Below are 13366 nucleotides of genomic sequence, written 5' to 3' on the forward strand. Positions count from 1 at the left end.
CTTGTTACAGGAACTGGTGTTTCTGCTCGGACAAACAACCAATTTAACTCTAAAGGCTTCACCTGTCTATGAGGCTGTAGAGCAGCTCCTTCCCGCTGCAGTACTCAGAGATAAGCACCAGGTAGCGCGGTGTGACGTAAGCTTCGTGCAGGGCCATGATCCTGTCGTGATGAAGGGACTTGAGGATGTCGTACTCCTGCAGCACCGCCTGCTTGCTGTCCGCCTCATAGGGAACAATCTTGGCCATAAAGAGGTTGCCTGTGGCGTTCTCCCGGCACTCACGGATCACACCAAAACGACCCCTGTGTGATGAGGAAAATGACAGAAATTCAGCAGATAAACAGAGCAGCAACAGCTGTTTTTATGTTGATGATTTTTTTATGTGTGATCAAAAAATGTTATTTTCAGGCTATGTAGTCTCCAACAGCTTCACTCCTGTTCAGCAGTCGTTACCTTGCTTTCTCATCCATGAAGGTGTAAGGTTTCTGTGGGACTCCTTGACGCAGAGATCCCTCACCAGGCTTGCCCAGCGGTGTCCTGCGCCCCGAGGGTGTGACCCGTCCTGATGGGGTGACCCGTCCAGACGGGGTACTCCGGCTGTCCCCTCCCTGCAGCACAGGTGTCAAGCTCTGCACCACCACCACAGGTGGCGAGACGGTCACGGGGGTGACCGAGGGGGAGGCGGCGGTGGTGGTCGTTGGAGTGGAACTGGCTTGAGAAGGCGGAGTAACACGTGCAGTCGCAGATGGCACATACATTGGCACGGATGAAATAGGTTTCCCGATGACAGGTGCAGCAGGTGGCGGCACAGGAGACGGGGGTTTGTTGATTATAGGAGCGGCTGCATTTACAGGACTCTGAGGTTTGGGCGGAACAGCAGGTGGGGGCGCCAACTTGGCTTGGGGTTTGCTCACGCTGATGCTAATGGTGGTCTTGGCTTTTGCTGGCGTGGCTTGGACAGGTGCGGCGGTCTGAGCAGGAGCTTGTTCAGACGGGGCTGTGCTAACAGGGGGAGTAACAGCGGGCCGGCTAGCATCAGCTTGAACAGCAGGTTTGATGGTTATAGGAGAAGCAGATTTAGCCACAGAGGGAGCAGAAGTTGAAGGAGGGGGAGGGACAGGTTGGGCAAGTGTCACTGTGGTGGATTTACTGGGAGCTGGTTTCATGGGAGGCACTTTCATGGACGACATCATCACCACGGGTGGAGGAGGAGTAGTTGCAGGGACAGTCTTAACCACCACAGTCGCACTGGATTTAGCTGGTTCTAATGGAAGATAAAAAAAGACTTGATCTGATATATGAAGAGGACAGTACACTCAGTGCATGGCTCTACATGTGGGACATCCTTTTAAATGCATCATAGCTCGTAAGGTCCCAGACTAAAAATATCATCAACATAACATTTACTGAGTCTGGAAAAAGAAAAACTACACAGTCAGTATGTATACAGTACATTTACAAAAAGTGAGTACAGAAAATGCTAAAATAAACACAAAGTTCCCCCTGATTTTCTGTGAGATAACACATACCAGAAGCATCCAGAGTCACTACTTCTGACAGGTTGCTGTAGGCCCCCTGGCCAGCTTTGTTGACACATGCCACCCTGAACCTGAAGGAGGACCCAGCTGGCAGGTCAACCACGTTGTAATAACAGTCTGCCACCCCTGTTGCCACGATCAGCCAGTTAGTCTCACCTGGGGAAAACAAAAAAAAAAAAACAGTACATATAGTATGTACATTTTAGACAGGTGCTATCTGACAGTAGACATCTAAAATACGCACAAAACCATTTAATCATTATTTGTACACACTGACCCTCTGCTCTCCTCTCCAGAGAGTATGTACAGGGGGCCATGGTGTCTGAGGGCCTCCACAGTACCAACGCTGTGTTGTTGTACTTCTGAGGAATCTCAGGGGTCCCAGGACGATTGGGCAGGCCTGTTAAAACAAATACATCCATTTTAAGCTTATTAAACTAGTGTATTTAATCAGTCGTGCACCTGGTACAACATATCATCTGTCCTTGGATCTCTGTTGTCAGTATTTATCACTGTATTTATTTATAGTACTGTAATATACACTGTATAAGATTAACACAGTTTATTTCTGCTCACAGACTGACATAAAAGTGAAGTATATCTCAGTTCTTACGAGCGAGGGATATTGTGCAAGAACTGGACACAGAGGCCAGGGGGTTTGTAGCCACACACTCATAAACCCCTGCATCCTTTTTGTTTGTCTGCATGATCATCAGCAGCTGTCGGCCATCGGGGCAGGCGATCAAGTTCATCCTGGCATCAATCTCCAAGGGCTTCTTATCTGAGGAATGAAAAGGTCTTTTAGATATAATGATGAAGATTTAAATTGTCTTTGTTCGTCATAAATGATAAGAATTTATGTGTTCATGGTGCCATATGTTAGTATGTACTGAGACGCACAAGATCTGCCTTATTTATATTAGAGATCTTTACCTTTCATCCAGGTGATGTGTGGGTGGGGGCTGCCTGCTGGTAGACAGCTGAGTGTGACTGGATCCCCCTCCAGTAGGACGTGATCTCTCAGCTTGATGTGGAATACCTGGAGGGAAATCTGGCAGCCAAAGACATTAGACCAGTTAAATGACATCCATACTGTACATATATATAGTACAATATGACAGGCCAAGTTAGAAGGTATGATTTAGAGTCTTTCTGTTAAGTCATGCTAACCGGTTGCTAGCTCTTACCCAGCTTGTGTCTTGACTTACCAGAAGCCAGTCTGGAGTATTGGCGTGAGCGTAAGGAACTATTTTCTCTAGAGATTGCTGTTGGTATGTCAGGTTGTGATACCGTCTTGTCTCGTCTCCCTCTGGTCAGGCCCCATCTGTCCCAGCGTGACCTGCGCTCAGCCTCCACACCTTTACAAGAAAATCAACAATCAGCTCTGTCAAGTCATTCTGCATGCATCTGAGAAAGTATATCACTCTGTTCAAATGCGAAGCAGAATTTCCTGTATGACTGGCTCATACCCTTTGATGTGTCCGACTTTAAGCTGGACATCGAGTCTAGAGACTCCGATGAGGCACCATTACTGGCCTGAGATGCCAGCTGGTTCTGAGGAACACTGGCGACCTTCAAACCACGACTCTCTGACGTTGAACGACGAAGCATGGAAAGGATGGGTGTCCTCTTCTGATCCTTTTCCTCAGATGCTCTCCTTTCCTCTGAGTAGCTACGAATTCTGGTGGATATCCCAGCCACTGTTGATTCAATCTTCCTTCGCATTGCCAAGACTGGTGATTCATTAAGTTTTTTAAGCTCCTTTTCATCTTGTTCCACCAAGGTGTCACCACCACCATCCATGCGTGTCATCTCCACTTCCTTCCTTTCTTGTGATCCTCGTCGGCCAAGAGTCCAAGACAGCCTTCGTCTTGAAGCAGCTGAGTCGTCTTCTTTGGTCAGATCGTCTTTGCGTTCAGTTGATGGAGTTCTCTTAAGGCGCATAGAGAGTCTTCTCATGAATCCTTGGTCCTTTTGAGCTTCACGAAGGTCCTGGACTGACTTTGACTTCTCTTCAAGTCTCCTTGGCGCTAATTCCAAAGGTGCACCAATTGGCCCAGGTCTGTATATCTCCTCACCTGACTCTGTGGAGTCTGAGGAAGTTGCTTGTGATTTGTCATCATTCTTGGACCTGGACAAAAATTTTAGACTTCTTGAGAGAGAAGACTCTCGTTTTTTGAAGCGTGCCTCAAAGACTTCCTCAGAGGTAATGTCCTCGAAGTCCATTCCTGCCGAAAGCTCTTGTTGGGATGAGGAATGTGTGGTAGTTTTTGGTGGACTGGGTTCTTTTGTGATCATTTCCGGTGATGCTACTCTGGAGTATACAGCAGGGTGCTCAGTGGTTGACACTGTGGCTGGCTTTGGCAGACCAAGCGAAGCAGAGGATATGCTGGCAGGTGAAGATGTGGGCGCAAGTGTTTCATTTGATACTGAGGATGATGACATGTCTGGAACAACAACAGGTGTTGAGGGGCCTAAAGGTGTGTCACTGAAAGGCTGAAGTGAAGGGACCATGATGGTCTGCATAATACTGGCATACGCTGAAGTCCTTCCATCTGGAAGAACAACTCGAGCAGGAAGCGAGGGTGTTACATAAGTTGATACAACATTTCCTGGGGGTTGGGAATATTCTTGTGTTGGTCTCATCATAACTGAGCTTGTGGTTACGTTCATCTCAGAAGATTTAGCAGGGACATTTACCTTCTCTTCTATGTTTTCTACAGAAACCTCTACATTTTCTTTAGTGTTTGATTCAGAAACACTGACATTTCTTTCCTCTTCTTCTTTCATAATCTCTTCTTTTTCTTCTCTCTCTTTTTCTACTTCTTCTTCCTCTTCCATTTTCTCCTCTAGTTTAGAGCTTTGGGCCACAAGAGGAGGTGTAGGAACTCTCTGGCCCGAATACTCTGATTCAATCATCGGTTCTTCTGATATGCTCATATCCTTCTCTGAGAAACCACTTGTGCTCGATCTCTCATCAAAATTACTATCTGTTGTCAACCCATCCATTTTATCATTTATTGTCTCATCAGGCTTCATCTCTCTCTCCATGAATGATTCCTCACTTTCTGTTTTCGTAGGACTCTCCTGCACAACAGACTCTGGTGTTGGAGGTTTTGGTGAAGGTTCCCTGGGAGTCACTGGACGAGAGTCTAGCTTGGTTTGCTCAGTTAAAGCGGACATTGATATAGCTTCCTTAAGCCTTCTCTCTTCTACCTGTGCCAGAGGAATCTCCAGAGGAGCTCCAGACCGGCGGTGTAAAGCTATGGGTTCTGAATCACCTTGACTGAAAGAGGCACTTTTGCGCAAAACTTTGGGTTTGGGAACTTCATCCCTTGGGGAATCGCTGGATGCAGCTCTAGTTAGCGGCGATGGGCCCAAACGAGCAGTACGAGAGTAGCGATCTGAGGATATTGCACGTTTTTCATCTCCCATTCCTAACGTTTCCAGCAGTGGTCCTCTCAGTCCACTCATTTTGTTGTCCACCGAGCCACCACGAAGCAGTCGCTGTCTCATCAGCTCCAGTTTAAGAGCGTAGTCTTCTTGACTCATCTTGGCGGTTCCTGGGCTGGTGCTCCTCCTTGGTAGTTCCATCGAGACAGCTTTCTTCAGCACTCTCCTGCCATCCTCCTGGTTTCCTTCTCCAGCTTCTTCCTCGGGTGTAATCCTGAGCAGCAGTGCACTGTCAGCCGAGCCTCCACGTCTGAGCTCTCCTCTTCGTCGTCCCTCTGGTTTGTCTGACTCCATGCTTGAACCCCTTCGCAGTGGTTTTCTAGACAGCTCTGACTTTTGTGGCAATTCAGCAGGTGGTTCTTCATCTGAGGAACCCTTGTCATTGTCTTGTGATGACCTTTTCCGCTGGCGGCTTTTACCTGTGATTTCAACCCCTTCTTTATCCATTTCTTTAGCGTCACACTCCATTGCCTCTTGGACTTGAACAGGGGATCCAGACCATTTACTCGTTCCATTCTGCTTCCCTGTTTCCTGCTCATTGGTCTGGATGTCGTTCAGTGACATCCTTGATCCAGAGAATTCCATGTTAAGTGGCATCGGAATAAATGGCAGTTCGTCAACATCTTCATCAGAGTCTGAGGATGATGATGGCAAAGGTGAACCCTCTTTAAGGTGCCTGGGAACTGCAATGGAGATATGGCTGGAGGAATCGTTCAGCAACTCAGGTATGGACCTCATGACCATTTTTGATTTATAGCTGATTAATGATCGCTGTAAAAGAGGAAATATGATACAGATAAAAAGTGAAAAATGAGAAGTCACTTATTTACAGCTATTGTGGGTGTAATGTAAAATAGAAAACCAGAATAGAAACTAAAACATCCCTCACCTGCCATTTTCTGCGAGACACAAACTTCTTCAGGGCCTCTGTACTTATCGCCTTCCCCTTGCTAAGTGTCTGCATGATAAATAGAAATTAGATGTAATAAAAACAAATCAGGACTAGGGCTTTGATCGCTCTTGACATGTAGAAATTATTGCAGAAAGAAGTTGTGGATGATTAACAATGTAGCATGTGTGCCACAGGCCTTGTCTTACCTTGAACCAGGGGTGTCTGAGACATTCCTGAGTATCAGGTCTCCTAAAGAAAAATTACAGCATAATATTACATGAAAATCTAAAAATACTGAATTAAACTTAAGAATGGTGAGTGAAACATATTGAATGGACTGCATGCTTCATGTAATCACTTCAGTGTTGTTGACATTAACTTGGTTTGCATCTAATGTGTTCATTTCCTGAACGATTTGTTGCAATTCTAAATTATGTATTTACATATATTTTTTGTACAAGAGATTAAGTAACGTTACTCACAGCCTGTCTGCTACCAGTAGTTTTATGATGAACCCTTTGGCCTCCCGGCAAAGGTCAGCAAACATGCTCTCCTCAAAAGCGACATTATAGTTCCTGATGTTCAGCACAGAACTGCGATCATTCTCCCCAGCGAATGGAGAAACTCCTGTCAGACTGACAACAGAAGCAAACACTTACATTTAATGACAAGTCCACAGATCGTTCAGAACAGGTAAACTTATCAAAAACTGAACTGATATTCAACATTCTCTAATTCATGTAAGAATTAGGAAAATAATCATAATAATAAGTTTACTCACCACAGATATGCAATAACTCCAATTGGCCTGGACAAATAAAGAGGAAAATTAGAAAAATGTGGTGTGTTAAGACAAAAACAAAGACAAAGTTTTGTTGTAAATTGAAGAGATACTCTACCAGATGTCTGTTGCTTTTGACACAGGGGTCTGATTGACAATTTCTGGTGCAACAAATTCCGGTGTGCCATATTTGCAGTACTGAGCCTCATCAGGCATGATCTCCACTGCATTGCCGAAATCACAGATTCGGATCTGATCACCATGGGGGTCTGCCATGAGGATGTTATCAGGCTGAGGAAAGAATGACAGAGTAATGTTTGATCATGTTCTGCCATCATTTTTAATACAAACCTTTTATTATTAGAAAGGTGATTAAAGAGTAAGGGAGTTAGGATCTGTGAGTATCTACCTTGATGTCCAGGTGTATGATGTTTAGATGATGAAGGTAGTCCACCCCTTCAAGCAGTTGTCTTATACATGACCGTACCTGGTGGTCCAAAAACACAAATGAGCCAGCATAACTGTTACTTATTAGATAAATAAATGACAATATATACATAAATTTAATCATTAAATTGAGATATTGAGATTTGCAGAGCAGTCATAAAACACAGGACTTACATCAGACTCCATTACTGTAGATTTCCTTGTAAATCTGTCCAGCAGCTCTTCATGGCATCTTTAAAGACTAATTAAGGGACTTTAAATGCATTGTACATTATGTAGAAACTGTATTACATTTAAGGCATGTTTTTGTATCATCAATTGTGTACTCTGCATAAGTGATAATATGATAAGGATACATTTCAGTGATGATAATGACTGCATTCTTTTTCTCAAAGGCGTCATGAAAGTAAAGGACTCTCTCGTGGTCCAGCTTGGAAAGCAGGCTCATCTCTCTCAGAGCAGAGGCCTTCTTCTTGGCCCGTGTGGAGATAAACTTTGCAGCGTACTCCATTTTGCCTACCTTCTGGGTCACACGTTTCACATAGGAAAATGCTCCTCTGGAGAAAAAAAAAAATTACAGGTTTAGTCCAGGATGGTCCCAAAATTATGGGATTTTAAATGTGACCTTAACAAAAGGCTTACCTTCCTATTTCCTTATAGATGTCATAGTAGTCTGTCAACCTGCGCATTTTCCTCAGAATAGTCCCCTCATCGTCCACTGGGTCCTCTTTACTTTTAGCTACAGTAACAGGAAAGCATTATTTAGATCAAATAACCTGTCCAGCCAACTCCAAGTAACTACAACCAAGACTGGGTGACCTATTACCTTCATGAATGGTGAGTTCAGCTTTACAAGACACGGATCCTGCTAAGTTCCTGGCAGTGCAGGTGTACACCCCGGAGTCTTCTGGATGAGCATTTAGCACCACCAGGGAACATTCATTATCATCGTACACAAATGTGTAATGACTGCTCTCGGACAGCAGGATATCATTCTGAAAGCAAATAATCATCAAATAAAAGCATCACTGTCTTTTGGGGTAAATTCCTACCCGTAGAAAAGAATTAACGTTTGACTGTCAGAGGATCACTGCAATAAACAGAAATGGATAAAGACCTTGAACCACAGGATGTCAGGAATGGGTTTGCCCTCAACAACCACAGCAAAGCGAGGGGTCTCCCCAGCACAGACATCCAAGTCCTCCATGATAGTTTCAAATGTTGGTGGAGCTGTGGACAGAGATGCAAAGACACAACTTACATTAGATTTAGATAGATAGATAGATAGATAGATAGATAGATAGATAGATAGATAGATAGATCTAATGCCTACCTGCCATCTCCACGTTGAAGGTGCAGCTGTCGCTGCCGTACTTGTTGGAGGCCAAAAACACCATCTCTCCGATGTCAGCACTCTTCACTTTCAGCAGCTTCAGCGTGTGCTGGTCGTCATCCGGCATCGTCATCTCGTACAGGCCTGGCTTGCTGGCCAGGACCACTCCCCTCCTGGTGGAAAGGTCAGAACACAATAATAGACTTCTTTCATTGCTCGGGAATGTTTGATAATCACTTGGAATCAAACAGCTGCTTGTATGTCATAGTGTATTTGTGCTTGTCAGACAATTAAATCATCTGTGATAATAGCACGGTTTGTTGATACAGTTCATAACACTGAATGAAACAGGACCTTGACAACAGAGACACAGATACCTCTTCCAGATGACCGCAGCGTTGACATGATTGAGCGTAACAGTGATGGTGACCGACTGGTTTTCCATCACATACACAATGTCTGGCTTATCAATGATCACTGGAGCCTCCTGAAGATAGGGACCTTGAAGTAAAAGTGCACATATACATTTAAAAAAAACTGCAGCACTCACCAATAGATAAACAGACGCTCTAAAAAGCTGGGTGTACCTCGGTCCAGGAGCTGCACTGGGTCGGTGGCAGTAGAGGGTTTGCTGAAAGCCTTGGAGGTGATGGTCAGGACCCTGAAGGCATAGCGCACACCTTTGGAGAGGGTGGTGATGGTGTAGGTGGTCTCCTTTAGGCCGGAGGCTATGATGATCCACTGGATGGAGCCCAGGGCTTGTTGCTGAACGGCATACATCAGGGAGGTGGGATCTGAAAGAAAAAACGTGTTTGTCTAAAATTACGGACTAAAATTTAAATGTAATAAATATTTCACAGTCATTTTACTTTACAATAAAGACCAGTTAGGAGGCAATGTGTCTGGTGAATAAAACATATCTGATCCATCCTGCGTACCAATGGAGGGGTCCAGCCTCCTTGGTTTCTTCCAGCTTAAGGTGATGGTTTTGCCAGTGATGGATTCTATCACTGGAGTCCCATCAGGAGGGTCAGGGAGGATATCTGAAAATGATAACAATGGTAACAGAGGCCCATCAATGTTTCTGAACCACCTTCACCCAAGACAGTGTTACAGAATGTACTAACCTATGTGTTTTTTTTGAGGTACGTGGCAAAAAGGGAGTGAAAATTACCTGTAACATAGAGATGAGCATAGCAGGTGGCCTTGCCTACTTTGTTAGAGATGACACTCTTGTAGACGCCACCGTGGGCATGGCATACGGAGCGGATGACCAGGCTGTGGACGTCGCGAACTGCAGAAGGAAGCAGAGAAGGGATGGTGAAAATGTACGAGGTGTAATTTACTGTATTCAACACATGACTACACTGTCACAAAAAATGCTAATCTGGCCTAAAAATAAAACCGCCTCCACCGTGGAGACAAAAACACTCTATTCAAGTGCTTTTAACAACCTATGGGTACACTCTCCTCTTGACTTCTTGTGCTCTTTCCAATGATAACTGACTTCTCTCAGATTGGCTCAAGAGCTTTGATAAGTCTGAACACTGAGTCCTTTTCGAAACACTTACACTGTGTCATCTTTCTGTCCTCTGTGCTCTCAATCCTTTTGCCGTTGTGGAACCAGACGATGGTGGGATACGGCAAACCAGCCACTTTGCATTTGAGCACAGCCTCCTTTCCCTCGATCACATCCAGGTCGTAAAGGGGTTTGATAAAGTCTGGCATGGTGAAGCGCTCCACCTCATTCTCTGGGACTTCTGGCTCCTCTGGGATGGACGGCATCTTCTCTAGTTTAGCCCTAGTAGAAAATAAGTTTAAATAACTGACAGAAGTGCAAGCTTCTTCTTGCAAGATTCTGCAATCCCTAATCTGGAAAAGTCATGGAAACATTATGACCAGACATCCAACAAATAACATGCTCTTACATCTGTGAAGAGATGGCTGGCCGGGGTTCCTGTATGTACAGTTCAGCAGAGCTCTCTGCATCGCCATGACTGTTATGGGCTATGACAGTGTAGAAACCCTCATCCTCGTTGGTCACGTGAGAAATGATGAGGGAGTGGCGGCCGCCCTCCTGAAGAATACGAACGTCCTCGCTTTCTCTGAGCGGATGGTCTAAAGAGAATAAGGAGCCTGTATTTATATATCAGTTTCATTACAAAGTGTGTTATAAATCCAAAAATCAACAGCAAAACACAGAGAAATATAAAGAAAAGGGTAAAGAAAACAAACAATATGGTAATTTCACAAAGACATGGATAATATGGTTCTTGTTTAAGTTCATTTAGACCCTAAAGACACTATAAAGTACTGTCCTACCAAAGTGACTCCATGTGACCTTAGGAGATGGCGTCCCACTGACTTTGCAGTCGAATCGAGCGTTTCGACCCTCTATCACCTCCAGAACATCCAACTTGCGAGTGAAGAGAGGTTCAATGGAGGGGATGACTTTGAGTTTGCCACATGAGGTCACTTCCTCTGAAGAGAACACATTAAATATGACAATAAATAAAGTGCTTAGAGTTAGTTTTACATTAGTCTTTTTGTGATATTTATTCTTGAGACTGACCTTTGGCTGTGCTCAGCTTGCACACGTATGTCCCGCTGTCATCCTCGTGTACTGAGTTGAGAAGCAGCCGGCACTTTCTCCCATCAAAGTGCATCTTGCAGTTGAGCAACGCCGGCTGGATCAGTTTCCCATCCGCAAGCCAGTCCACATCGGTGTCTTTCGGGCCAATGACATGACACTCAAACAAAACGGTCTCTCCAGCCTTGGCTGTGATGTCCTTGACCGGGCGGATGACAGCGAGGCCTGGCTCAACTGGTGCAGCTGGGTGTAAATAAAGGACATTTTCTGAAGAGTGTTGTTAAGTGATACCTGAACGGTGGCGCTGTGAACTAGTTACAGGTCACACTGAATGTTTTATTCACTTGGAGTTATGGTGTCAATGTATATGTTATCTGACAAGTAAACTAGCGTCAGGGATTTAGGGATTTTATTTAAAAAGCAACGTACCTTTTACCTCCAGCTTTCCTTCGCACTGCTTTGTTCCATATTCATTAATGATCTTACAGGTGTAAACCCCAGAGTCTGACCTCACTGCCGACTTGATTGTCATTTCGAACGTGCCATCCTCTGTCTCACGCACAATATGACGTGGGCCTGTTTTCACTGTGACTCTGTCCCTCAGCCTTCAAAAGAACAGAATCACAGGAACAATTGTTTTAAAACAAACAACAAATCACTCACATACCACTCAGAGCTTTTTAAACTGAATTTATGCAACGAGGGATGACCACGCTCACTCTTCTCCAACTACAAACTCTCCTCTGGCTGGTATGAAGGGGGTGGAGGGTGGGACAGATTGCCCGGGACTGCCAATATTATGTTTAGCACTTTCTTCTCTGCTATTGTCTCTCAAGAGTCATGACTAACTCCAATAACAGAACCTGCCTGAGTGACTCAGCCTATTCTTGCCTCCTGTATTGAAGGATAAAACTTGCATTATTCTATACTTGTTGTCAAAGTTATTGTCTAACAACTCCCATGAAAAGACCAAAATAACATGACGGTCCATCTCTCAGTGCTCTCCAACTTAACTATTAAGCCTATTGCTTCTTTTTCTCAATCTTGATCTTGCTCTGTTTGCTACAGAGGAATAAGATACTCTATGTCAGGGTTTGGTCTATATATAGAATATCGCCAGCCTTATCATTTGATGCTGTCCTCGTTAGCAACTGCAGTAAAGCACAATTGGCTGGTAGAGCATATGAGGAAGTGAGGACTTCTTTTTTTTTGGATGGCTTCAGCACTACACACAAATTCCAGATTGTTGTTTAAGAGCTCATTAGTTTAGCCACACATTTGTGTTTCTGGGCACTGAGCAGCTCAACAGTAAAAGGGAAAAGCATGTTATTCTTCTCTTTTCCCTATTAAGACTGTCTGTCAGCCTGGAGATTGTTAGACTAAATAAACATTAAGTTCCCACCTCCCTTAACAGATGCATTAAAGCAGCATGCACCAGAACAAACTAAGCAGCAAAGCAAACTCGCTCATGGTTTGTGACTCTGAGAAAGTCTTTTCCATGTCCCATGCAAGCGATGAGTTTAAGTCATTTGATGAAGTGAGGGGACCTACCAATAGAGCATGGGTTTGGGTTGTCCACTTATTCGGACAGACATGGTGACTTCCTGTCCTTCAATGACAGCTTGATCATTCATTGTTACCTGTTTGAAATGTAATGCAAGTTAGAGGCTGAGAGATGCATTTTACCTCTAAGTTTTATAGGTGTGATGATGGGATGACCACACAAAAGATAATATGTTCATACAGGAAAATTAATATTGATAGAATGGAGAATATCCTGTACATAACACTTTTCATGCAGTATTTTTGCAACAGACCAGTCAAAAGTGCAGTTGAGTAAGTGTCAATGATAAAAAGACAAGTGTCATACACTAAGTGGCAAAGTAAATTAGCTAGATTTATCATATGATGTAGTCTCACCAGGAATGCAGGGGGTTTCCTGAATCGTGTGTCAATAGATCGCCTTGGCTCTGGCACTCCAAAATCCATGCCTTCCTCCAGGGGACTGAGATACTCCTCATCAGATGTAATAGGGCTGCTGATGTCCATAGGGACACCCAGGTTTCCTTTAGGCTCTTGTACAGACACTATAAAAGCAGCAAGATTACACTATGCTTTAACAATACAGCCCTATATGAACGTTTCATTTTGCATTTGTAAACTTTATTTTTTGTTACTGAGAGCACAACACAATGTGAATACAGGAGTTCAAGGAGCTCATGTATTAAAAAAGCACAAAGCCCCACTTAAAGCATAATTAGAATCTGAGATGTCAAATGTGATATCCAAACAATGGTGGATTCACACTAAGTGGAGCCAGTGAGCCTCAGTG

The 13366-nt window shown here is 44.2% G+C and overlaps 1 protein-coding gene across 1 annotated transcript in view; it reads right to left on the reverse strand.

Annotated features, from left to right (window-relative positions):
- spegb (striated muscle enriched protein kinase b) overlaps window positions 1–13366 on the reverse strand; it is a 29209-nt gene that overhangs the window by 4695 nt on the left and 11148 nt on the right. Inside the window, 32 exon segments of the mRNA XM_018683171.2 lie at window positions 63–302; window positions 454–1264; window positions 1530–1694; window positions 1816–1938; window positions 2152–2319; window positions 2472–2577; window positions 2579–2589; window positions 2747–2896; window positions 3008–5762; window positions 5881–5949; window positions 6090–6132; window positions 6366–6518; window positions 6665–6691; window positions 6783–6955; window positions 7074–7151; window positions 7286–7343; window positions 7468–7668; window positions 7754–7850; window positions 7938–8106; window positions 8229–8341; window positions 8445–8617; window positions 8822–8945; window positions 9032–9238; window positions 9383–9487; window positions 9619–9738; window positions 10016–10245; window positions 10373–10562; window positions 10767–10925; window positions 11017–11277; window positions 11464–11639; window positions 12586–12674; window positions 12955–13121. Coding sequence (XP_018538687.1) covers window positions 63–302; window positions 454–1264; window positions 1530–1694; window positions 1816–1938; window positions 2152–2319; window positions 2472–2577; window positions 2579–2589; window positions 2747–2896; window positions 3008–5762; window positions 5881–5949; window positions 6090–6132; window positions 6366–6518; window positions 6665–6691; window positions 6783–6955; window positions 7074–7151; window positions 7286–7343; window positions 7468–7668; window positions 7754–7850; window positions 7938–8106; window positions 8229–8341; window positions 8445–8617; window positions 8822–8945; window positions 9032–9238; window positions 9383–9487; window positions 9619–9738; window positions 10016–10245; window positions 10373–10562; window positions 10767–10925; window positions 11017–11277; window positions 11464–11639; window positions 12586–12674; window positions 12955–13121 — 7711 coding nt within the window.

This window comes from Lates calcarifer, linkage group LG1 (assembly GCF_001640805.2).
Source record: "Lates calcarifer isolate ASB-BC8 linkage group LG1, TLL_Latcal_v3, whole genome shotgun sequence".
Lineage (NCBI taxonomy): Eukaryota > Metazoa > Chordata > Actinopteri > Centropomidae > Lates > Lates calcarifer.